At 34.6% G+C, this 26,295-nt stretch overlaps 2 protein-coding genes across 4 annotated transcripts in view; both read left to right on the top strand.

Moving 5' to 3' along the window:
* INTS2 (integrator complex subunit 2) overlaps positions 1-12,802 on the top strand; it is a 43,811-nt gene extending 31,009 nt beyond the window's left edge. For all 3 annotated transcript variants that reach the window (XM_081029862.1, XM_081029864.1, XM_081029863.1), the window contains exons 17-25: positions 689-853; positions 1,913-2,114; positions 5,017-5,142; positions 5,700-5,898; positions 8,352-8,603; positions 8,959-9,066; positions 9,190-9,295; positions 10,247-10,423; positions 10,528-12,802. In XM_081029862.1, coding sequence (XP_080885988.1) covers positions 689-853; positions 1,913-2,114; positions 5,017-5,142; positions 5,700-5,898; positions 8,352-8,603; positions 8,959-9,066; positions 9,190-9,295; positions 10,247-10,423; positions 10,528-10,697 — 1,505 coding nt within the window. In that variant the 3' untranslated portion in view covers positions 10,698-12,802. The remainder of the gene's footprint in view (positions 1-688; positions 854-1,912; positions 2,115-5,016; positions 5,143-5,699; positions 5,899-8,351; positions 8,604-8,958; positions 9,067-9,189; positions 9,296-10,246; positions 10,424-10,527) is intronic.
* Positions 12,803-14,319: 1,517 nt separating this feature from the next.
* BRIP1 (BRCA1 interacting DNA helicase 1) overlaps positions 14,320-26,295 on the top strand; it is a gene marked incomplete at its 3' end in the record, with an annotated part of 148,564 nt that continues 136,588 nt past the window's right edge. Inside the window, 6 exon segments of the mRNA XM_081027780.1 lie at positions 14,320-14,563; positions 16,061-16,183; positions 16,517-16,628; positions 19,077-19,250; positions 19,913-20,040; positions 21,638-21,757. Of these exon segments, the coding sequence (XP_080883906.1) occupies positions 16,091-16,183; positions 16,517-16,628; positions 19,077-19,250; positions 19,913-20,040; positions 21,638-21,757 (627 nt within the window). The 5' untranslated portion in view covers positions 14,320-14,563; positions 16,061-16,090.

The raw sequence follows: 26,295 nt of genomic DNA, 5'->3' as shown, positions 1-26,295 counted from the left end.
TTGAGGGTATCAGCAGTACTGCTTCAGTTGGCTGACATAATACTTAGCTGTGTGACTTCCGGAACATTAAGAAATGTCTTCATCCTATTTCCTTACAGTAAAATGGAGACAATATTGATTTCCTTGTAGGAATGTTAGGGGAAAATAAGGAAATGTACATAAAGTGCCTGAGACCCTTTAGGTACTCAAAAGTGGGCAGTTTTAATTTTACCCACCTATAGCAATGATTCTCAATTGGGTTGGAGGAGAGGAGGACATGTTCTCTTGTAGAATAATAAGCCTATCAGAATTTCTGAAGTAGGCCTTTTTCAAACCATATATGATCTCCCCCAAACGGACAGTCTTTCTCCCTCTTTTCTTTCCTCCTCCCTCAACTCTTGAACTACTGCTATGTCAAACAACTTTTCCTGAAGGGAGACTTTTATGTTTCGAGAGTGTAGAAGAAAGCTTGCAAACTTTTGATAAAAGAAGTAGTTTCCAACTTCCTGTGTATCAGATCACTTGGTTATCTTTATTTAAGCATATTCTCTAGCTGAACTACTGAACAGTTCTCAAACTGTAGTATGCATGCACAAGAATTGCAAATTCCTTTGTCTTGCTGAAAATGAAAGGGAGAGGGGAGAGAGAAAATAGAAGATTTTTGTGTTTAAGAATGAAGAATCCAATCGACTTCTTACACGTTTTCAAGGGTTGCATTCTGCTTTATTACGTCTCCTGGCAACTAACTACCCACATTTATGCATTGTGGATGATTGGATTTGTGAAGAAGAAATCACAGGGACCCACGCCTTGTTAAGGCGAATGCTCCTGACTAATAATGCCAAAAACCACTCTCCTGAACAACTCCAAGAAGGTATAGTAAATTGAAAATCCTTTTACCCCTTTAGTAGTACAGAGAAATGTTAGGCTCATTGAAATGTTAAAATCATGCATAATTTTCCTGGGGGCATAACAATGTTTTGGTGAACATATTTTAAGTAATTCTCTGAGTTTAAGGAGTTGTAACTATTTCTTTTTGGCCTGCTTCTGTTTCCTGGTAGGTCCTACCTTATGTCACTAAACGGGTCATGTGCTTTTAGGAAGGTCCTAAATTGGTCAGAAGTAAGGGCTGTGGAACAGAGCAATGTACTTGCTGTGGATGGATAATGTTCTAGCTCAGCACTGTCAAATAGAAATACGATGAGAGCTACACATACAATTTTACTATTCTGTAACCACATTGAAAAAGTTAAAAGCAGGCAAAATTAGTTTTAATATTTTATTTAACCCAATATGTCTAATATATTATTTCATTATGTAATCAATATAAAGAACTATTAATAAGGCATTTTACTGTTTTTCCATACTAAGTCTTTTCAATCTGGTATGTATTTTATACTTAAGCACATCTCATCTTGGACCAGCTACATTTCAAGTGCTCAGTAGCCAGATGTGGTTTGTGGTTATTCTATTGAAAAGCACAATTCTAGATGTGCTCTCCTATCAGCAATCTGCTGGGTGTTTATAGCCTATAAAGGAGAACACCCAGAAGAAGGTATCAAGAAGTTTGAATCTTTCAAATGAATGTTATTATCAAAAGTAACACTTGGGTATCTTTTCTTGTTTCAACCAATTTTTCAAATCAGTCTGAATCACCAAGGAAATGACATTTGTCTTTGGGTCAACTAATGTGATTTAAAAATGAGATTTTTTTTGTTGTTGTTCTTTATGAAATAAGTACACTTAACATGAATTTTTCTTACCGCCCTTATTTTAAGTATTGCCAAAACTATGGTTAGGATTGAAAGTTTTCCTGTATTTAAGCAATACTGTTTTCTTGATTTGCTTGGCCTATAGTGTGATAGAGCAATATTACATCCTATTTGGTAAGCTGTATAGAATTTAGATTATGACTGCTAAGTTTTCCTTTTAGCATTTTCAGCTGTCCCAGTAAGTCACACACAAGTGATGCAGATTCTAGAACACTTGACTCTACTCTCTGCCAGTGAACTTATACCATATGCAGAAGTATTAACCTCCAATATGAACCAGCTGTTGAATTCAGGGGTTCCGCGGCGAATTCTTCAAACGGTCAATAAACTATGGATGGTTCTTAATACTGTGATGCCTAGAAGGTAATTTCAGTGTAATTGATAAGTATATAGCCATGATTATATACAGTAACCTAAACTTAAATGTTGAAACAAAATTGTTGAATATTTGGCAATATAAATCCTTTCTGAAGACCATTAATTAAACAGTTGTTATAACTTTAAGGAAAGAATAAAATTTATCTTAACAGAGAGGAACCTTGAAGTATTTGCAACTTGAGAAAGTTCTTTAAAAGCGAGCCCTCGTGTATAGTCATTGTGCCTAATTGTGATTTAGGTCACCGTTGTGATCGCCATTGCAGTGGCTCCAAATTTTACTGAACATTAAAATTACCTGGAGAGCTTTTAAAACTCCTGATCCCCAAGTGAAACCCTTGCCAGTTAAATCAGAATGTCTGTGGATACAAGTAAGGCACTGGTATTTTTTTGAGGATTCTCTAGGTAATTTCAGTGTGCAGTAAAGTTTAGAGAACTTTGGATTAATTATTTTGTCTTTAGTCAAACGGGCCTCTCCTGGTCTATAGATTGTACAGAAACACGTGGTCAGCTCTAAAAAACGAATACTGGGCTGGACTTAACCTGTGATTTTGATTCAGTAGGTCTGGGAATATTTATGCTTTTTAAATTTAAAAATAATTTTAAATTATAAGTAAGTTTTATATTATAAGTAAATTAACTTATATCAAATTAATAAATGCACATAAGTTAAATAGTATATACAGTCTGTCTACACTTTCCCATTTTAGACTGTTACTCTTCAGAGACAACTATTCTCAGCTGTTTTATCTTTTTATTCTGGCATTTATATCTCCCCATACCTCACAATAATACCCTTATAATTACTATGATTTCCTGACTTTCCAGTTTAGAAATTATCTTTTGACTTCCTACTATGAAAGATGAAGATTTAGCACTCTTACCTGCTTTCTCCGAAGTCCCTTTTCCCCCAACACACACTTTCCCTTTCTCCATTTCTCCCAACACGTTATGTCAAAACTTTTGGTTAAAGCAATATGCAGTGTGCATATTATTATAACTGCTTAAGTATTATTTATAGTTGACCTATGTGATATCCTTTGATTATACTTTCTTTCTTATATGTCTGCCCTGCTCCACATCCAAAACACAAACCCTGAGTTAATGCTTGCCTCTTTTCCATTTGCTCGGGGGTTTTTTGTTTTGTTTTTGTTTTCTTTTGTTTTTAACATCAATAACTAATTCATCCCCAAACTCCATTATTAAGGGGAAATTTACTTTACAATTAGTTATATAATACATTAATAACATTTGTTTTCCTGGAAAACATTCCTTTCAGAGCTTTGCACAGTAGCTATCTTGGAATTGCTTTTGTCTCTCTCTATTGGATTCCATGTTTTTCTCTTTCATGGTCTAATTTCTCATTTTAGTGAGTAGAACCCACACTCAAGTTGCTTCCTGAGAAAAGTGTTTGGGAGACTTATTTTTTTTTATTTTTTATTTTTTTTGAGACTTGCATGTGTGAAAAGGTTTTTATTCCTTTCACATATGATTGCTATTTAGCATAGATATAGAATTCTAGCTGTTTTCCTTTCAGAGATTTGAAGGCTTCATTCTATTGAATGAATTAGAGCTTCCCTTACTGCTGTTGGATACTCTGATGTTATACCACTTCCCAATCCTTTGTATATGGCCATTGTTAATTCTCTCTTAAAGGTTTTAGGTTTTTTTCTTTCACTGTTTTCTGGAATTTCATGATGACGTATTTTGGTGTGGGTCTTTTTTTATTCATAGTGCTGAGTACTTGGGTGGCCTTTTTATTGTCTGGGCACTAATGCCTTCATTTCTAAGACATTTCCTTGTATATTTTTTTAATATTTCTTTATATATTTTTTCTGTATATATTTTCTGTATATATTTTTTCAATAATTTCTTTACCTCCGTTTTCTGGAATTTTTTGTAATTTGGACTTTATTTTGAGACATAATTCTGAGTTTTTTACTCTATTTTTTAATTTATCATTTGAATATACTTTTTGGACATTTCCTCAATGTTATTTTCTGATATTTCCTTTGAATTTAAGTAAAATTTCTATTACATTCTTAATTTCTAAGAGGACTTATCTGAATATTTTTAAATGCCTCCCGTTCTTGTGTTCAAATGTGAAATATTATATCCTTTAAGGATATTAATTACAGGTTTAAAATTTTTTTCTTCTCATTCTTACATTCTCTGTTTCTTCGGAGTCCCTTTCCTTTCTATATTTTAATTTTTTTCAAAGTAGAAGCTTTCTTTAAATTTCTGATGATTCTTGGCTGTCCATTCCTTTTTAAGAGTGGGCAAGCTCTATATGTGAAGTGGGGCTGGTGAACTGCTGGCTTCACTAAGTGATTAGGTACCCTCCATATTGGTTTGTCCCTCAGTAATTCTGATGTGCAATCAGGTTAGTAAGTAACCACTTTTATAGTCTATTGATGTCTCATCTTAAAGTGGCATCTCACATTGAAATTTTATGATGATAAATATAGATAATTATTTAATTTGTGGGGCCAGATACAGTTTCAAAGTGTTTGGTATTTCATTTATAGGTGTTATATTCCTATTTTATAGATGAGGAAACAGTTCAGAGAGACTCACTGACAGAGTCATACAGCAAGTATGGTATTACTGAGGTTTTAATTCTAATTTTTATTTTATATGCCATGATTAGTCCATTATAATGGTGAAAACTTTTGAAATTATTTTGTTTACTGTTTTATCTTTGCTTGTTTTAGAGACATAATAATAGGTTAGATTTCTGTAGTTTTTAATTTTTTTGAAGTTCATTTAAACCAGTTTTCTATTTTTTATTTTTTCCTTACTATATCTTTCTAAGATAGAAAGGACTAGATGGCTACAAGTTTCAATTATAATATAGCTCTTTTTGAACGTGTGATTGTTTTCTCATCAGGCTGTGGGTAATGACAGTTAATGCACTTCAACCGTCAATCAAGTTTGTTCGACAACAAAAGTATACTCAGAATGACCTGATGATAGATCCTCTCATTGTCCTAAGATGTGATCAGAGGGTACACAGGTATGTGTCTTTTGAGATTCATTTTTATTATAGAGTTATATTTTGAGAATCAAAGAAATTGTTTACAACTGTGACACATTGGAAACAGCTTAAATGTCTGTCACTATGTCAATGGTTTTTCTGAAATGTCCAAATTTTCTATAGTAAACATGTAAATATTTATAGTGGAAAAAATATGTCAGTAGTTAAATAAGCTGTGTCAGTGTTTCCCAATATTGAGGATAAGAATCACCTGGAGTACTTATTTTTTTTTTTCAAAAAAACTCAAGCTTCACTCTAGACATTCTGTATCAGAGTTTCTGGAGGATGGGCGTTGTAATCTACATATGTAATGCTACCCAACAGTTAAAACAAATGAGGTACATGCAGCTGTGCATGTTAATATGGAAAACATGTTGAGAACAGTGTTTTTTAAAAAAGAACAAAATGATGCCTACAATATACTACTACTTATATTTTTTCAGGTTTTTCTAATTATTTAAACTAAACTGATCACGTTCTGGCTAATTTATAAATTTATATTCTTTCTTCTGTCTTTTTCTTCTTTCTGTATTTAGATGCCCCCCACTGATGGATATTACTCTACACATGTTGAATGGATACCTTCTTGCGTCCAAAGCCTACCTTAGTTCACATCTGAAGGAAACGGCAGAGCAGGATAGGCCTTCCCAGAATAATACATTAGGTTTAGTTGGACAAACTGATGGCCCAGAAGTTACTAGAGAAGAATTGAAAAATGCATTACTGGCTGCTCAGGTAAAAAAGTAAAATTTAGTCAAAAAGGGTAAGGGCGTCCCTGTTAATATAATCAGTTAAATAGAAGGCATAGTATGCCCTTTATGTATAATGGTGACATATTGTGCATCCTTTCATTACAGAACATACTATAATGATGTTTCCTTTGCTTCTGAATATCGATGGACTGCATTAGTAAAATCAGGAATAATCTTCATGATACTGATTCACTAGACACTTAAATAAGATTTACATTTTAACAAAATATAAGACTTTTGCTTCTGAAAATCAAATGGTGGGAAAAAATTAAATAGTGGACACAAATAGAACAAAAAGTATGTGTATATATACAAATGGAGCCAAAAAAAGTATACACATTTTAAGAAAGGAAAAAACTATCAGAATTGTAATACTCAATATATCGATAACAAAAGATGACTACAAGTCATGTTTGACTTCTGTAATTACAAGAGGTGCTCAAAATGGTTACCATTAGTGTAATTTTAATACAGTCTTTTCCTTTCATAAAATGTGTATACTTTTTTCCGGCACCCTCTATATGTGTGTGCATATATATATAAAATAAAATGTCAGGCAGTGATTAAATACTATGACAATATAAGTGGTTCAGTTTTATATTTAGAAAAGTTTTATAACAGTATAGAATTACACCGAAGCCTTAAGTGGTCATTTTGAATAGTAAAGGAGATGTGAGATGATTTAAGTGCTCGACAATTTGAGGTCTTCAAAGTAGAAATGTTTTTCTTAGTTTAAAATATATTTTCTGAAATCTTTTCATTGGCAATAGGAGAATTAGAGTAATAATATAGGTCCACAATCCCTGATCTGTAATACAGAAATCCAAAAGCTGTGAAAACTGAAGCATATTTTTGGTAATTCAATTGGCAGAAAAACCAGACCTGATGTGTGACCTCATTTGTGACAAAACTTGACCTGAATTGATGTGAAGCTATTTATGGCCTTTATCCCACTTAATGTGAATATTGGTATGTTTTCCTGCAGAAATATTAATACAGTGTTTGATTACAGTGTGCTACCCTAGTCTCTAGTGGAGGTATTATATAATATTACAGTAAAAATAATTCTGAGTTCTAAAATAAATCTGGCCCTCAGAATGTCAAATAAGGGATTGAGAATTGTAATAGCTACCACATTTATATAATGCTTACTATATGCTGGGTGCTATTCTAAATTCTTTATGTATATTAACTCATTTAATCTTTACAATCAACCTACGAGGTATGGAGTCCTATCCTCTCCATTTGTAAAGGAGAACGAGACCCAGAGAGGTTAAGTGACTTGCTCAAGGTTATACATTAGTAAGTGGCAGAACTAGGATTCAAGCCTTGGCATTCTGGCTCCAGAGTCTACAAATGTAAACAAAACAAAACAGTGGCAACACAAAACCAAAAACCCATCAACCTGAGAATGATAATTAGAAAGTAAAACTAACGTTAGTTTATAAATTATTATAATGTAAGGCTAACCTTACTGTATAATCAAGTTCTTAAACAATTTGATCAAGGAATTATTTTCTTCAGGCAGTAGCTGTCTTTCAGAGATACATGTCATATGTGTGTGTGTGTGTATATATATATATATATATATATATATATATATACACACACACATATATATATATAAAATATGTATATATATTTTTAACTCCTTCCTGCTAGATGAGAGTGATTATAACTCTCCTTTACATGTAGGGGGATCAAATAGATCATCCTTCAAGAAACTAGTAGGTTGGTGCAAAAGTAATTGCGATTTCAAAGGTTAAAATAATTGCAAAAACCGCAATTACTTTTGCACCAATCTAATACTATTCTATTTTCACACTCAAGCTTGTGTGTGTGCGACAAGTCAAGACTGAGCGACATTTAGTTGTACAGATTGAATGGGTGAGATGGAATCTTGCATTGCAAAACCACCATCTTCAGAGGAATTAATTAGTTGGTAGCCAGGTGAGAAAAAGAAGGGGAATACAGGTTAGTATCCTGGGAGAAGTAGGAGTTTAAGAGGAAGAAAAAGAGTTTCTGGTAGAAGTCCTTTTTTTTTTTTCTCTAGGGTCTGTTTTGGATGTCACTGAATCAGAATACTCTTCCAGCAGATGTTCTTAAACTGGAGTGCATGGGTCTGCCTTAGGAATATGTGACCACCCTGAAATTATGCAATATGTTTGTTTACATGTATTAATTTTTATAGGGAGAAGGTGTATAGTTTTGTTCAGATTCTTAAAAGGGTTCATGACCATAAAAAAGTGAGAACCATTGCCCTATAGATGGCTCCCTTTTTTCCTAGACGTATTCCCCCCCCTTTTTTTTAAAGAAATAGTTATTTTTATAACTTCTGTAAATGTAAAAAAAAAAAAAAAGTCAGATTTGATTTCAAACAAACTTCTCAAAAACTCCTTAAATTGACTTGTTTTTGTTTGTTTAATTTGCTTGTAGGATAGTGCAGCTGTCCAGATTCTCTTGGAGATTTGTTTACCCACTGAAGAGGAAAAAACAAAGGGTGTCAGTCCAGACACCTTGTTAAGGAATGTTCAAAATGTCATTACCAGCAGTACTCCAAATAAGGGAACGGAGGAAGGAGAAGACAATTTGCTTTGTAACCTTCGAGAAGTTCAGTGCCTTATCTGTTGTCTGTTGCACCAAATGTACATTGCGGATCCCAACATTGCTAAGCTTGTTCACTTTCAGGTCTGTTTTCAAAGAATGGTGCTGTATGGTTGAACTTTATTTTGGGGGGTGGGTGGGCCTGAGTATTTAATGAACAGGAAATATTTAGAAACTGGATATCACACATATAATAATGCTCCTTTGCAATATGGAGAAAAATCCAGATTTTTTTAGATTTTATTTCAGCCTATTAAAATGTTCAGATAATTTACCTCTATTCTAGTGTATCAGAAAGATGAAATGCCAGGATGCATGAAGGCACTCTAGCCTAATGAGTTACTTTTACATAAAGGAAGTAAAACTTTTCTTCATATTTTTATCTGTATTTGATTTATAGTTATTTTATTTCTAACTTATTCCCCCTTTCTTGAGGTAGGGTTATCCATGTGAACTTCTGCCTCTGACAGTCGCAGGTATTCCATCTATGCACATCTGTCTGGATTTCATACCCGAGCTTATTGCACAGCCAGAACTTGAAAAACAGGTATGATCATTTTGGAGCTTTAGGAAAATTTTGATTTCTCTCCAGTCTTGCTGTTTATAGAAAACGTTTTACAATTTAAAGATAGTCTTCAGAAACATGTAATATTTGGATTTTGTGTTGCAGATATTTGCTATCCAGTTGCTTTCTCATTTGTGTATCCAGTATGCATTACCAAAGTCACTCAGTGTGGCTCGCTTAGCTGTCAATGTCATGGGAACTTTGCTAACAGGTGTGTAGCCAACCAGCACCAAAACTTCTAACAAAGAAGTACATCTTTTTTTCTGTATTTAGTGACACTATGTTTTCTGTGTCACTAATTAATTTATGCCATCTTTTGAAAATTTTCCTATTACAAATGTGATTTATAATGTAGAGAAGATGAATAAGTAGGCAAATTGTATCTTTCATTTTGTGAATGACTATATGTAGATCTATAATAAATAATAAGCTCCCCACATTTTATAAATAGAATTCAAATCTCTGAATGTAATTATGTCAATAGAAAACAAATTACAATTTACTGCAAATGCTTAGAGTTCCAGGAAAATATAGGCATATGTATAAATAAGTATATTAATTGCTTCCTTAAGTTCTATAACATACCCTAACATTTTAACCACCTGGTTTGTAGAGTAAAATCGTATGAAAATAAACTCTTTAAGAGATATGAACTGTAATTCAGTCTTTTAAAGTAATGGCTTAGTTAGTTTCATATTCTTCCTCAGGGCTCCCATAACACTCTGTTCATTTTTCTTTCCATTGTATTCACCTCATGTTATAATTACTTGTAGTGGTTAAGAGCTTAAACTGCCTGAGTTTAATCCCAACTCCTCCACTAACTGGATGTGTGGTCTTAAACAAGTTTCTTAATCTAAGTTTTATTTAGGAATTTTTTTCATATAAAAGCAGGTATCATTATAGTGCTTTCTACGTTCATAAGACTTGTACGAATTAAGTGAAGTAATGCATGTGATGCACTATCTCAGTGCTTGGGCATAAGGATTTTATGTTGGATGATGGCTGACTACTAGATTGTGAGCTCCCTAAAGGCAGAAGCTGGCCGTGTCTTAGAAAACTGAGTATCCTCAGCACAGAGCATGGTGCTTAGTATATTGTATAGGCCATCTAGGTTGAATTTATATCTGTAAAACCAAAAATTCTGTTTCATTCTTTCCAACAGTTTTAACACAGGCTAAGCGATATGCTTTTTTCATGCCAACTCTGCCAAGTTTGGTCTCTTTTTGTCGAGCATTTCCTCCACTGTATGAGGATATTATGTCTTTGCTAATCCAAGTAGGGCAAGTCTGTGCCTCTGATGTTGCCACTCAGACAAGAGACATTGATCCAATTATTACTCGTAAGTAGTAACTTATTTTCAAGACTTGTTTAATATCTCAAACAAAAACACTAAAATCCTTTCTAGATTTCTTGGCTTAATTAATCTTTTCCTTATATTTTTAGGTCTTCAACAAATAAAGGAGAAACCAAGTGGATTGTCTGGAATCTGTAAAGATCCATCTTTTAAAAATGGATCCATGGACACCAGAAGCATGGATCCTGATGTACAGCTCTGTCATTGTATTGAAAGCACAATAATTGAAATAATAAACATGAGTGTTAGTGGAATTTAAAAAAACAAAAAACAGAAAGATGACTTAAAACAAAAAAATGAAGCTGTCTGCTGCATATACCCAACATGAATCTATGTCTTATAACAACTCTTAACTGGGAACAGTAACGTCTTGGAATACTAAAATGATTCAATTCAACATGAATACAATTTAGAACTCTCTCGAGAATTATGCTTGCTTGTATTTGATTGGCAGTTCTTTGGATCTACTTTGTTGGTATGCTTATATTGTAGCGGCCAAGATTTTCTTTCTATTGGGAACACGTTTAAGAAATTCATTACTGGAAACTGAATTTGGCCTTGTATTTAACTTTTGAAGTGAAGAGAAACTGCCATGCTTTTAATTTCTTATAAAAATAAATTTGTGGGTATCCCTAGTGTTTATTTTAACTGTGAACTAGTAACAGAGTGTGACAGTGATACAATGATGAGAAGGAGAAAAAGGGAGAATTCAGGAAAAATTAGGAATTTAAATACCAAAATAGAAATCTCTAAGCAATGATAATGCAAGATAAAATTCCATTTCTCAAGAAATAGTATTGAGAAGACTTTTGAAAAGGCAAATAGCTTTTTGTAGATGATTTCCATGGAATTGCAGATGAGGATTTTAAGATTTTTACATATTTGCTTCAATTTTTACTGATACATGAAGCCATATGTTTAAAGAGATACTTGAATTAATTTGGAGTTTTAAGATACTGGTTTAAAAGTGCTTACAGACGAGATCGGGCGTGTTCAGGGTGGTATGGCTGTAGACAAAAGTGCTTACAGAAACATCTTTGTGCAGAGAAAAGAACCTGAAAGGAGGGTCTTAACATTTAGTTTTTTTTTTAATTTATTTTTATAATGCTTTACTCATTATCTAATGGTCAGAAATACATTGGGATCTAATTAAAGTTTAGAGCAATAAACCCCACTGGGTTATAATTCACATCATAATTTTAGAAGATCTCTGAATAAGAAAATATATACAATGTTTGGACCTCAGGAAAAATTAAAAAGCAGAAAATACTGTATTGCTGAAGGATTTTACAGTCCTCTGTTAGTAACTTCCTTTGATTAGGTAGATGCATTCAGGTAATCCACAATCCTCATTTTATTCTTAATTAAGTATCCAGTGTGGAAGGTACTGTGTTTCCCCGAAAATAAGACCGGGTCTTATATTAATTTTTGCTCCAAAAGACGCATTAGGGCGTATTTTCAATGGATGTGTATTTTTTCATGTACAACAATCTACATTTATTCAAATACAGTCATGTTATCTTCTTCTGGAACATCATCATAACGTACTAAACGCATCCGTCTGGCTGATGATCTTCACTGGGGCTTATATTCGGGGTAGGTCTTGTTTCCGGAGAAACATACTTCTCATTGCTTTCTGAGATATACCTGAATGATTCTCCCTCCTGCCTCCCACTTGAAACAGACCTCTTCACTTGTAAAAGAAATTAGGCAGGCTAATAAGACAGAGTGGTTTTTAAGAAAAGAAATTTAACTTAAGATCTTTTACTAGCAAATAGTCACATCTCATTTTCCTCCTTTGTAAGGTGGGATTACTACTGGCCCTTCCTCATAAGGGTATTACATAAGAACTAATTTGTAGGTGTTTCAAATCATGAAGTGCACAAGTATCACAGATGATACATGCTTAATGTTCGATTAATTTTGTGAAAAATTAAAGCATACACTTAAAAAATACCATAAGAGTTTTCATATTTTTAAACAAGGCAGTTTTGTAGTCTTTTAACATTAAATACAACTGCTCCCGTTTTGTTTTGAAACGGGGGCTTTGGAATATTTTGTGGGTAGGTAACCTCTAGGAGTTCAGAAAAGGTTGAAATATGTTTTCTAACTAAATGCAGTGCACATTCCTGGATCAATTTTCAAAGACTGGTCAAAACCTGCTGTGTTAAAATAATAACATGCTATTTTTCATCAGATTTGTTGATGATGTAAATAAAGTGTAAATATATTAGTAAATGTTAATATTCATGTATTTTAAGTTAAGGTTATAAAATTTGTCACAATGTGATTTTTTTATTCAAGTGAAAACAGATGTGTGCAGATATTTTGAATATTGGTTTATAAACATTCATATTCTTTATCAAATGAACTTGTAGTTTTTTGTTTCATTTCACTACTGTTAACCTGAATGGAACAGTTCAGGGGACTGGAATCCAGGACTTTAGCTCCAGAGTATAGGGATCCCTTTTTGTTATATATCAAATGGCAATACACGGTTAGAGTCATTTGAGAGCCTTAGAAATTTAGGAGAAAAAAATCAGAGTAGTTACGCTGGAGCAGCTGCTTACAAGATTGGGTATTTTAAAAATTTGTAAAAGCAGAACTTCAATTTGGAAGTATTTTTAAGGATTTATCTTTATATGTTGTCCTTCATTCCACTGTCTTAACAGTAAATTACATTTTTCTACCTTCCCTTCATCTTTGCTTATGCATACATATTTTCACATAACAGAATTCATAATACACAGTTTGGAGTCTGCTTTTTTTCATTTAACTCGAGATGGAATTTGTTTGCAGGTTGTTTAGTTTTTCTGATTATTTTATTGGCTTCGTAATGATAAAAGTGATAAAACCGTCTCCCTATTACTAGGCTGGGAAGCTTATGACTTTTTTCAGTATTACAATAAGCACAGTAATCAACTAACTTATTATTTTTTCTCTCTTAAAGATTACTTCTTTAGGATAAACTTCTGAGCTGGAAATTACTAAATTAAAGAGTAGAATTTATTTTTAGGGGTGTAAGCTTTGTCATTTGGGGAAAATGTAAAACTGATGGTGAGGCAAACAAATCAACTCACCTCCAGGTGCACCCTCTTGTAACTATCCTCTCCCCAAAGTAGTATCTCTAATTTGAGAAACGCTCAGGTTTTCGTTTTTTGGGACACTAGTATTAAACCAAGTTTAGGCTATACAGGATTTTTAACAACAATTTGGCGAGCTCATTAACCGCCTACCTTTTTGGACACTGACGTGCACTTGGCAAAAAAGAATAAACTGTTTTTAGGAGGGATAAGCCTTAACGGAGATAAAAGGAAGTGATCTGGTGCTGGCGACCTCGAGAGCGTTTCTTTGGTCGAATTTGGTATCTGGGAAAACTTTGATTACTGTTATTGCAGCCGGTTGTGAACAAACCTTTTCGCCTAGTTTGGCTCAGCAGTCTAGCAATTCCCGCCTCATTCTTTTCAAAACCCTGGCTGCTCTAAAGTTCGGAAATCCAAATCGCGCAGCATTGGTGAATGCTCAGAGAATTGGGCAAGGCTTATTAAAGGTGCTTCCTCTCTGTTGGTCTACAGACCTTAAGAATAAGACTTCGAGTTTCCAAGGAAAGTGGGTGCACTGGTTAAATCATAGGTTTCAAAAAGTCACACGGAGAAAACTTTCCCTTTAAATACTTGGGTTTTGCGCGATGAATTCTTTTCTCAGGTGTTCGCTTTCCGGTGCCGCCAATTACTTTGGGTCTATTCTTTTTTGGCGGAGGCTTCCATTGGGTGCCAGAGTTCACGTCCCCTAACGTCGCGTCAGGATTGGGTGCTTGATTTCTGGTCTCGGCGTATGATTGGTTGTCTGAGCTCGCCCGGCGATTGGGTGCTGGGAGCCGAGGGGTGGGAGGCGGGAATTCATCCGGGAAAGTGCTGTTGGGACTGCTGAGAGCTGTAGGAGAGAAAAAGTAAAGCGGACCGGAGCCCGCGACGCTGCTGGGGGAGTAGCAGCCCGGCGAGGAAGAGAGAGAGGCTTGTGACCTTCCTTCAGTGCCAGGGCTTCGCTTTTGCTCGCCGCTATCGGTTTCCTTTTCTCGCGGGAATCGGAGCCCAGTCAGCGTTGCTTGGGTTTTCCTCAGAGCAGGCAAGTCAGCCGTCCCCTAGGGAGAGCGCCACGCCTGCCGAGGGGTGCTTTCTGCTTTCGCCCATCCGCCTGGCAAGCCCACCGGTGTTGACTGGATCACCAGCACTTCGGGCATCTCAACTGGCGGAGGGAGGAGGGAAGTATGAGGAAGAAAACCTGGGGCGGTGCGAGCCTGTCCTCACCCAGGAGCAGAGGCCTGTTACGTTGTCAGCCCCCGGCCTCGCCTTAGCTCGTGGCGGCAGGGGGAGACGCGGCTGGCACATCACGGTTTTTGTTTTTGTTTTGGGTTTTTTCTTCTTGTCCTTTATTTAATATTTGGGGGAAAGAAACCCATTTTGAGATGCTTGCTGCCACAGTTGGGGTAAGGGTTGGGTTGATTTCTAGGTGATAATCTGAGGAACTAGGCCAACATTGAGTTGTGGATTCAGATTAAGGGGCTAGATTCCACCAAATCTCATTCTCAGAGCTTCACAGATAGAATCACAGAACATCAGAAGTGGAAAATAGGTTACAGTAGTGGTTCTTAACTGCTTTTAGAACCCATCAGCTATGATTTAGGTTCTTAATTGCCTTCATAACCTATTGAATTGCTATTTTAACCATCCCTCCATCCCCAGATTGAATTTACCATTGTTTTCTCTATCGCAAATAACTCCTCACTTGATAACAGTGTGTATCATTTCCCCCTCTATTGTCAGTTATTTCCTTGAGATATGTTTTTGGGAATGTGTTTCCTTGGGAATATGTTTCTGAAGACTTTCAAAAAAAAAATAGTTGTGCACAGACTCTTTTGCGTGTCATATCAAGAGATCACAGTCTCTGAATTACATCTGCGGATCCTGCCTTAAGAAAAAGGTGTTTTAGAAGATGGAGGGATTAAAGGAGATCATTTCCTCAGTGTCAGATACTGGAGTTGATGCACGTTCTGTGCATTGCCTTATTTTTAAGTCAGTGATTGGCTAGTTTTCATAAAAACCCTAGCAGGTAGATAGCGTTTTCTCCATTTCACAGATGAAGCAGGCTAAGAGAGGTTAATTCCACAGAGTGGAATCCAAATTTAAGCTTTTCTTACTCCAAAGCCCACTTCTTTCCATTACATACTAATTATTTAGCACCTACTCTATGCCAAGGAGTTTTCTCCCTTACAACAGTTTTAAAGTTAATAATTATTACAGATAAAGTTCTTAGTCAAGAGAAGTGGAGGAGACATGACCAATGTAACAGACCTGAGTTGTTGTCACAACCTGACCTAGAACCTATACTTCCTAACTCCTGCTCCACAGCTGTGACAAGAGTAGGGATACAAATTCAGATTCGTCAGATTTCAAGACCTGCGCTCAACCACTGTAATTTCTAAGACTAGGAAATTCTTTTGTTTCCATTTGTTTTGTTCATAGGTTTATTCCAACTTTTATTTCCTGACTTTTATCTTAGTGTTGGCTATCTGGTTTTCTTTGAATGGCACAGTTTTAATACTGATTTTCATTTGTGTTGCAGTTAGAAATCTGAAGTAAACAAGGAAGTATAATGTCTTCAACGTGGTCTGAATATACAATTGGTGGGGTGAAGATTAACTTTCCTTGTAAAGCTTATCCATCACAGCTTGCTATGATGAATGCTGTAAGTGTTTTTCAGCAATTATTTTAAGTATTAAGATACAGGTGCTTGGCGATTTATAACATGCACTGCGTCTGTGGCTACATGTCAGGCAGTAGTGTATTCAAGTTTTAGAAATGATGGTTCTTGCATCATGAAGGCACAGATTACTTTTTTCATTTCTTAGGGAGAGGTGAAAAGGAATAAAGTCTAGATTTAACTAACTGCTAATTCTCCCTTCTGCTATTGCTATGTTCCCTGAAGTGCAACTTTATTTCTCATTGTTGTATTTGTACTTCTGATGAAGAGAGACTCTGAAGCAAATTATTAATTTTTTTATTGTTTTTGTGTCCATAGATTGTCAGAGGATTAAACAGTAAGCAACATTGTTTGCTGGAGAGCCCTACAGGAAGTGGGAAGAGCTTAGCTTTACTTTGTTCTGCTTTAGCATGGCAACGGTCCCTACGTGGTACGTAGTTGGTTGTTATCTTCAGATTGCTTATTGGGACATAAACAAATATAGTAAAGTACTTTTTATCTAGAATGATTCATCCATATTCTTGCTAAGTATTCTCTTTTAAGATGTTTCTTTATGACGTTATATATCTTCCAAGAATTTCAATGTAGTAGAATATGTTCAATTAATCCTAAAACAATTTTGAGCATAATGTAATCCTTTATTTGATGATTAAGAGTATACATAACAATCTTGGGATGCTTAGAGTTATCATGAAAATAGTTAACGATAATTTATATGTAAAAGATGCAAGAGATGGGGCTGTCATGCTATAACAGGAATAATTTTTTATTTTAGTAAATCCTTTAATATGCTTGCATATCTGTTCCTTTCTCATGATATTAGAACATGGAATACATAAAAAAAAATTCTAGTTGATCTTTCTACTTGTTTAAATGCCAGATAAGCCGAAGTTTATTGTAATAATGTTTTTTTTTTTAAACTTAATTTGCTATTTATTGATTTAATTTATTGGGGCAACATTGGTTAATAACATTATGTAAGTTTCAGGTATACAGTTCTATAATACAACATTTGTGTATTGCACTGTGTGCTCACCTTCCAGTTTACTCTCCTGTCACCATATATCTGACCCCCTTTACCCTCTTCATTGTCTTCCTATCCCTTCCCTTCTGATAACCACCATTCTGTTGTCTGTGTCTCTGAGTTTGTGTATTTTGTTTGTTCATTTTTTGCTTTGTGTTCCACATGTGAGTGAAATCATATGGTTCTTGTCCTTTTCCATCTGACTTATATTAGCCTCGTACTCTAAAGATCCATCCATGTTGTTGCAAATGGTAGTACGTCATCTTATGGCTGAGTAGTTTTCCGTTGTATACTCGTATATGTACCACATCTTCTTTATCCAGTCATCCATCTAAGGACACTGGGGTTGTTTCCATGTCTTGGCCACCGTGAATAATGGTGAGGTGAACGTAGGGATAGACATATGTTTTTGAATAAATGTTTTCATATTTGGGGAGTAGACACCCAGAAAATGGATTGCTGGGTCATGTGGTAGCGCTACTCTTAATTTTTTGAGGAACCTCCATATTGTTTTCTGTAGTGGCTGTACCAGTATACATTCCCATCAGCAGTGTATGAGGTTCCTTTCCAACCTCTCCAACACTTGTTATTTCTTGTCTTATTGATAATAGCAGGTGGGAGGTGGTAGTAATATTGTTTTTATGAATTTATATTGTTTTCCATTACTTGTATTTATTTGTTAACAAATGCTTAGTAAGTTACTTTTATGAAAGATGATCTAGTATACATAATGGATCTGACTTATAATAGTGGATACATTTTAGTTACATAATTAGATGGCTTTGACCTGATATATTAGGAGGGTTTAAAGTTAACCATTGGTGTGTGTACATGTATGTATGTATGTGTTTATATTTATATACTGTTTTTTTAAAAGGAAATGTTTGTGCTATTGATAAAACTGTATTAAAATAAATTAATACAGTTTTAAAATAAATTAGTACAGTTTTAAAGTAAAGCTGCATTTTATTTTAATACAGTTTTATCAGTAGCACAAACATTTCCTTTTAAAAAACATAGTATATAATATAAAATAAAAATATTTTACAAGCTTTTGGTCATCTATTTTGATTCTTACTGATGTTAATCTTTGGGGAAAATGAGATTATTTGTTAATAACTTAAAATTTTAATGGGAGACTCTGGAAAATAGAATTAGTAGTTTTTATGTAGTACAGATGGGAAAATAATGTCAGTACTATTTATAGAAAATAAAATAAACTATTCAGCTTTTTTGTAGTATCTATGAATTGTATATTTATACACTTAAGCACCCAATGGAGACATACTACAATTCTGTATTTAAGTATTAAAATTACCTATTTCATTTCATTTGAATATTGACCTTAAAATGTATTTTGAACGTGTCAGAATTGATACATCGTGAAACATGTTTCTATTTGAAATAGAAGTATAATGTGGAAATCATTTAACCCTTATGCGTTTGCATTACTATTTAACATGCTGAGCTTTCAAATACTGTAGGTCTTTATTTTAATCTTTCCTGCTTGGTATTTTAATAAATCTCAATATAAATGATACGTGAGTGTTCCTTTATTACAGCATTAATTGTTGACTATTAGATTTTTATGAATTATGTAAGCTGATGATAACTTCTCTATAAATGTTTCTGGCATAAGTGTTTCTCTCCTGTCCTAATGTGATGCTGCAGATAAGGTAATCAGCTTGTTCAGATTTGCCAGGTACTTTCTCCATGTTAGCACTGAAAATCTTGCATTCTGGGATGACTCCCAATCCTGGTCCAATTGAGATGGTTGTGCTCACCCTACCGGCAGAGGAAGAGTAATGTTTTTTTAATTAGAAATATTATAAATAGGGGCTCTTTTATTTTTAGGGAAGCCACTGGATGAAAGTTTAAGTAAAAAAGCTGAAGTACCATTGTCATGTTGTTGTACATGCCATTCAAAGAATTTTACAAACAGTGACATGAACCAAGGAACTTCACATCATTTCAACAGTCCAAGTGCACCGCCTTTTGAAAGAAATCGCACTTCATCACCTCGCCAAGGTAATTTATATTTTTCCTGAGTCTGTTGGTGTCTGTAATGGGATCGTTACTTATTGCTGTTAATGAGACCTAATTTAGATAAATTTGGTTAGTATGATTGATTATGCACCTCTACCTATTTTCTCTGGAATTTTAAAATAATACGTAGAGTGGTTAGAAATCTTTGAACTATTTTATTCTTATCTTGACTTTTAATTTATTCAGAACTTTTGCCAGTTTATATCATTTTTTGAAGAAATGTCTGTTCAGGTCCTCTATCCATTTTTCAATTGGGTTGGTTTTTTTTGGTGTTGAGTTATATGAGTTCTTTATAAATTTTGGATGTATCATTGGTGAGTATCTTCTCCCATTCAGTAGATTGTCTTTTCATTTTGTTGGTGGCTTCCTTTGCTGTGCAAAACTTTTTAGTTTGACATAGTCCCATTTGTTCATTTTTTCTTTTGTTTCCCTTGCCTGAGAAGATTGATTGGAACAAATGTTACTAAAAGCAATCTCAGAGATTTAGGTCAGGAAAATATTACTAAGAGCAACGTCAGAGAATTACTTCCTATGTTTTCTTCTATGAGTTTTATAGTTTTGGTCTTTGGCTCAGGTTTTTTTCTAAAAAAATTGTGTCTAAATGTAAGTTATTTATGCTAATTTTTAATGACTTCTTCTATAAGACTCTCCTGGAAAAACTACACTGGCTGCAAAGTTATCTATCAAGAAACAAGCATCCTTATACAGAGATGAAAATGATGATTTTCAAGTAGAGAAGAAAAGAATTCGACCTTTAGAAACTACACAGCAGGTAAACAGCGTTGATTGGCAGTGAAATAATTCCATTAGGTATAGCTGAACAAGGCTGTCAGGTGTCAATCTAGTTTTAAGTGGCACTTGCAGAGATTATTTGGGTCACAGATGTAAATTAAAGGGTAAATATTGTAGCTTAATTTTATGTAGTTACTCATTACAGAGGAGTTTGTTATTATAAAAGATTATTTACAAAAGCATCATTAAAGTGAAACTTCATGATACTTTCTTATATATGAGAAATTTTATAGTAAAATATTTACTTAAGGCATATATTAATAATATAGCTACTTTGTACTTTTTAACTTCTCTGTTGTTTTTATCTAGTTAATGGCATTTTGGGGGGACCAGTATACCTTGGATATGAATATTAATGTTATGGATATTTTTGGTATTGACAGTTTTTGTAGAATAACAAGGTTTACTCTTATTTATTTAATATCAATTCATGGTTAAATATGTTTACCTCTAAAAATTATTGAAAGACCTAGATAATTTAGATGACGTACTTTTCATAGATGAATAGTGTTTCTCATAGAATTTATGGCAGTGTGATAGGGAGACTAGGACTTTAGTAGACTTAGTTACAAATGAAAAAGATGATTCATTATTAATTAGTAAAATGATTATTATTAATGCCATTTGTGTGTAACTATAATTTTAATTGATATATTCAAAAAGTACTTGCGTTCTTATGTAGTTTATCTATTCTACTTACAATCTTTATTAGCTTCCATAATTAAACCTTGTTTTTAGAAATAGAATGAAGTAGTTTATTTTTGGAAAAGCTCCAATTACAAATGAAGTGTGAAGCTATAAAGATTTTTTTCCCCCAAAAAATGTGTACACAGAGTTGGATGTTGTCAGGTAGGGCTCAATATCTAACATTAATTCCCTGACTTTATTGGCTCTCATTTCTTTTTTGGTAGGAATGGGATTATTAATAGAAATGCTTTTTTCCCCCTTTATAATTTAAGTAAATAGAGTTTTGGCAAGTAGGAAAAAACATAGGCAGTGTGGAAAGAAAACTTACTGGTATTTGTGAAAGAAGAAATTTAGTCAAATATAACTTTGGATTATCAAATATCTAGTACTATAACTTTGGATTATCAAATATCTAGTACTAAGAATACTAGAGTACTGTAGTACTAAGTAATCAAATAATTTTTTCTATCATGTAGGAAATGATGAATATTTACATTTGAAATTTTTATTCTGAGTTTCTTCAATTTAGAATGAGGTTTCCGTTTTTGTTTACTTTTATTTTCCAATCAGATGTGTAATTTGGACTTTGCTGTAATACTACATTTGGTGTTTATACAGTGAGACTTTTATGGAAAGATCATTTTTCAGTTCTATAGTTTTGACATATCACTGATTATGGCTATTTTGGTTAGGATTCACGAGCTATTACTATGTTCTATTTTATTTCAGTCTTGTAATAAGGTGCCTATTTGTGTTTTAAAAATTATTTGATTTTTGCCAGTTAGAAATAATCATCTTTTTTTTAATGCTGAAAACACACATTATAGCTAACAACTAGCCCCTCAAACTTGTAGTTTACATTAAACTTCATTTTGCTTCTGTGTTTACAGATTAGAAAACGTTCATGTTTTGAAAAAGAAGTACACCATTTGGATACAAAAGTTGCTTCAGAAAAGACCACAAAACTCAACTCTCCATTAGAAAAGATAAACTCCTTTTGTCCACAAAATGTATGTATTTATGCCATTGTTCAATTTAAAGAAGGAGTATGTGGAATTTGCTAAGTCCACTTTTGAAAAAAAGAATAAGAATAGTGTAATGAAAAGAACAGTAGAAAACAACTCAGATGTCCTACGTGCTATCACATCTCCGCTGCTAACGTATGAGATGGTAAACCCTGTCCTCTTTGTGCCCCAGTTCCTTCTTTTATAAAATGAGAGAATTGGACTGAAAGAGTTCTGAAACGTTTTTTCCTCTTCTACACTCTCATGGTTGTGAACTTCACTTCCCTAAAGTTCTTTCTGTGAGCAGCAATTCTCCTTAGACCAGCAATTCTCAAGACGTAGTAGTCAGGCAGCGTAATAGTACTGCTTGTATTGTACAGGTGTCCGCTTGGTGTTCCTGGGGGGGCAGTGGGTGTCAGGGAGGGGCTGTCTCACTGCCCACCATCCCGGGGTCCTGGCTGCCTTTGAGGATGACATACAGGGCATGACAGCAGAGTCGGGGTGCTGTGTGTTGGAAGGGAAGGTATATCATCGGGTAATGGAGCTCTGGAGATTCCTGAGATTTTTTTTCAGGCGCTCTGAAAAATTATTTTCTTTTTTGCTTGCTTTCTTTCTTGCTTGCTTTCTTTCTTGCTTGTTTTCCTGCTTGCTTGCTTGCTTGCTTCCTTCCTTCCTTCCTTCCTTCTTTCCTTCCTTCCTTCCTTTCCTTCCTTCCTTTCCTTTCTTCCTTCCTTTCCTTTCTTCCTTCCTTTCCTTCCTTTCTTTCCTTTCTTTCCTTTCTTTCCTTTCTTTCTTTCTTTTTTAATATAGAAGGAAGATTTGTCAAAGTAACAGGAGGGTTGGCTGGGCAGAGTCTGCTGGAAACTACTGCCAAATTATTTTCATAATAATATTAAGATGTGATTTGCCTTTTTTTACTGTGTTGATATTTGCACTGATGCAAAAGCAGTGTTGGCTAAAAAACTGTTGGTGGCTTAGCACAATCAAGATAGTGGCACCAACCTATATTCATAGTAAATTTCTTCATCATCATTAATACACAGTTTAAAAAGCCAGTGTCACTTAAGAATGTCATTGATGAAGCAGTAAAATTACTAATGTTATCAAAGCTCAGCCCTGAGATTTTTAACATTCTGTGTGAAAAAATCAGTAATCCTCAAAAAACACTTTCGCATGCTTGAGTAGGATGGTTGTCTTGAGGGAACGCACTGGTGGGATAGTTTGGATTGTGAGCTGAACTAGACACTTTTTTTTCACAGAACATCATTTTTACTTGAAAGAATGACAGATTAACTATGGTAATTCTTAAAAACAAACATAGTGAACCTGATGGTGAAAATCAGAGGTTTGAAAAACTATATATACCACTGTGAGCTTGGCAGTTTTTTGACACTGTACATTTTTCTGATGATATGTGACTTTTTGATATTGTATAATGAAATGTGTTAACATTTGTAGGATCTGTAAAATCAGTGACCCAAATATTTTCTAAATGACCTGAGCATATTACAAAATGATGCCTGGAAAACGTCCATCCAAAGTGCAAGATAGACCAATGGACCTTTTCCTGCCCCATCCCCTCATTCCCCAGGCTACCACAGATTTTCCATCTTTAACTACCAATCTTTATTTTTTTGCTAATATAGAAAATTTAAATAATGTTTATTTTGCTCTAAAAAGCTATTTTACTTGCCCACGTCCTACAGGCCTTTGGAATTTTTAATTTTTAAAAATTAAAAAAGAATTATTTTTATTTAATTTTGATTGAGGTAACATTGATTTATAACATAAGTTTCAGGTGTGCAACATTATAATTTGACATCTGTATATACTACATTGTGATCACCACCAAAAGTCTAGTTTTCATCCATTACCATATAATTGACCCTCTTTACTCGTTTCACCCTCTCCCCTCCTCCTTCTCTGGTAACCATTGATCTATTGTCTGCCTGTATGAATTTGTTTTTGATTTTTGTTTGTTTTGTTTTTGTTTTCATATTACACATATGAGTGAAATTGTGCAGTATTTGCCTTTTTCTGTCTGAATTATTTCACTTAGTATAATACCCTCAAGGTCCATTTATGTGTCAAATATCAGGATTTCACCTTTTTTATAGCTGAGCGGTATTTTATTGTATCTTTATCCATTCATCTGTCAGTGGACACTGAGGTTGCTTCCATATCTTGGCTTTTGTGCTGCAGTGAACAGAGGTGTGCATATGTCTTTCCAAATTAGCGTTTTTGTAGTTTTTAGGTAAATACCCCAAAGTAGAATGACTAGTTCATATTATAGTTCCAGTCTTAATTTTTTTGAGGACTCTCCGTACTGTTTTCCATAGTTATACCAATTTACATTCCTACATTCCTACAGTGTACAAGGGTTCCCTTTTCTCCGTATGCTCTCCAACACTTACTATTTCTTGTCTGTTTGATGACAGCCAGTCTAATAGGTGCAACCACAGATTTTCTTAAGTGACTATAGATTAATGTTCATTTCCATAGTTCGTATAAGATAGTCCTCCCTTCTCCATGGTTTTGATTTCTGTTGCATGTGGTCAACTGCAGTGTGAAAATATTAAATGGAAAACTCCAGAAATAAACAATTCCTAAGTTTTAAACTACATGCAGTTCTGCGTCCTGCTCCACCCTACCTGGGACGTGAATCATCCCTGTGTCCACTGTTTCTACACTGTATATGCTACCCACCTGCCAGCCACTTGGTAACCATCTCAGTTATCAGACTGGTTATCAGATATTTTGAGAGAGTGAGAGAGAGACCACATTCACATAGCTTTTATTATAGTATATTGTTAATAATTGTTCTATTTTATTATTGTTATTAATCTCAAACTATGCCTAATTTATGAATTAAACTTTATCATAGGGGTGTGTGTGTGTGTATGTATGTATGTATGTATGTATGTGTATACATATGTATGAAAAAAACATAGGATATATAAGCTTTGGTACTATCTGTGGTTTCAGACATCCACTGGGGGGCCTTGGAACATAATTTCCCACAGATAAGAGGGAATACTGTAAATGGAATCATGCCTGGTAATGTAAAAAATTATTTTAAGTTTTTATTTTTGTTTGTTTTTTAAAGATTTTATTGGGGAAGGGGAACAGGACTTTACTGGGGAACAGTGTGTACTTCCAGGACTTTTTTCCAAGTCAAGTTGTTGTCCTTTCAATCTTAGTTGTGGAGGGTGCCATTTAGCTTCAAGTTGTTGTCCTTTCAGTCTTAGTTGTGGAGGGCGCAGCTCAGCTCCAGGTCTAGTTGCCATTTTCTAGTTGCAGGGGGCGCTGCCCACCATCCCTTGCAGGGACTTGAGGGTTGAACTGGCAACCTTGTGGTTGAGAGCGCACTGGCCCATGTGGGAATCTAACCGGCAGCCTTAGGAGTTAGGAGTGTGGAGCTCTAACCGCCTGAGCCACTGGGCTGGCCCAAGTTTTTTTTAATTAAAGTATAGTTGACATACAATATTATATTAATTTCACGTGTACAGCATATTATTTTGACATTTGTGTACCTTATGACGTGATCACCACGATAAGTGTAGTAACTCTCTGTCACTCTACAGGGCTATTACCATATTATTGACTGTATTCCCCATGCTGTATGTATTACATCGTTGTGACCTATTTATTTTATAACTGGAGGTTTCTACTTCTTAGTCACCTTCACCTTTTTCACCCATCTCCCTATCTCCCTCCATGCCTGGTAATTCTTTTATTGAATTCCAGATAGAGTCATGGGCCACTTAATGGTGGGATATGTTCTAAGATTTCGTCGTCGTGAAATTTTGTCGTGCGAGCATCATGTGTGCAAACCTCGATGTCTGCTACACACCTAGGCTCTATGGAAAACCTGTTGCTCTTAGGCTACAAGTCTGTACAGCATGTTACTGTATAAAACAACACAAGATTAAATCAAACACAAGAGAAAATGATGCAATCAGGAGATGCTGTAAACGTGGCCTGGATGAGGTTGCTATTGGTGTAACGTGGCTCACTGTTTTACAGCAAACATTTCTTTTATAAGTAGAAAGAGTACACTCTAAAATAACACTAAAAGATATAGTATAGTAAATACGTAAAACATGACATAATGCTTTATTATCATTACCAAGTATTATGTACATAATTGTATGTGCTGTACTTTTATATGCTGGCAGCACAGTAGGTTTGTTCACACCACCATCACCACAGACACAGAGTAATGTGTTACGCTCTGGTGTTATAGTGTCACTAGGTGATAGGAATTTTTCAGCTCCTTTATAATCTTAGGGGACCACCGTCCTATATGTGGCCAGTCATTAATCAGAAAGAACGTTATGCGGTGCATGAATTTTACCTTGTTGGGTGTAAAAACTATTGTTTCATATATTCTGTCTATATTTTTAGTTTTCAGGTAGGGGATGAAAAAATTCTTCGCCTTGGGGACAATTTTCCAAAATCTTTTGATGGCTTATAAAGCTCCTGTTTGCCTATTAGTGTTTAGGACTTTATAAACTTTTTGCATTCTTTTGCCCTTTCTCCTT

Source organism: Rhinolophus hipposideros, assembly GCF_964194185.1.
Source record: "Rhinolophus hipposideros genome assembly, chromosome: 20".
Classification (NCBI taxonomy): domain Eukaryota; kingdom Metazoa; phylum Chordata; class Mammalia; order Chiroptera; family Rhinolophidae; genus Rhinolophus; species Rhinolophus hipposideros.
This window is presented reverse-complemented; position numbering and strand designations above follow the sequence as displayed.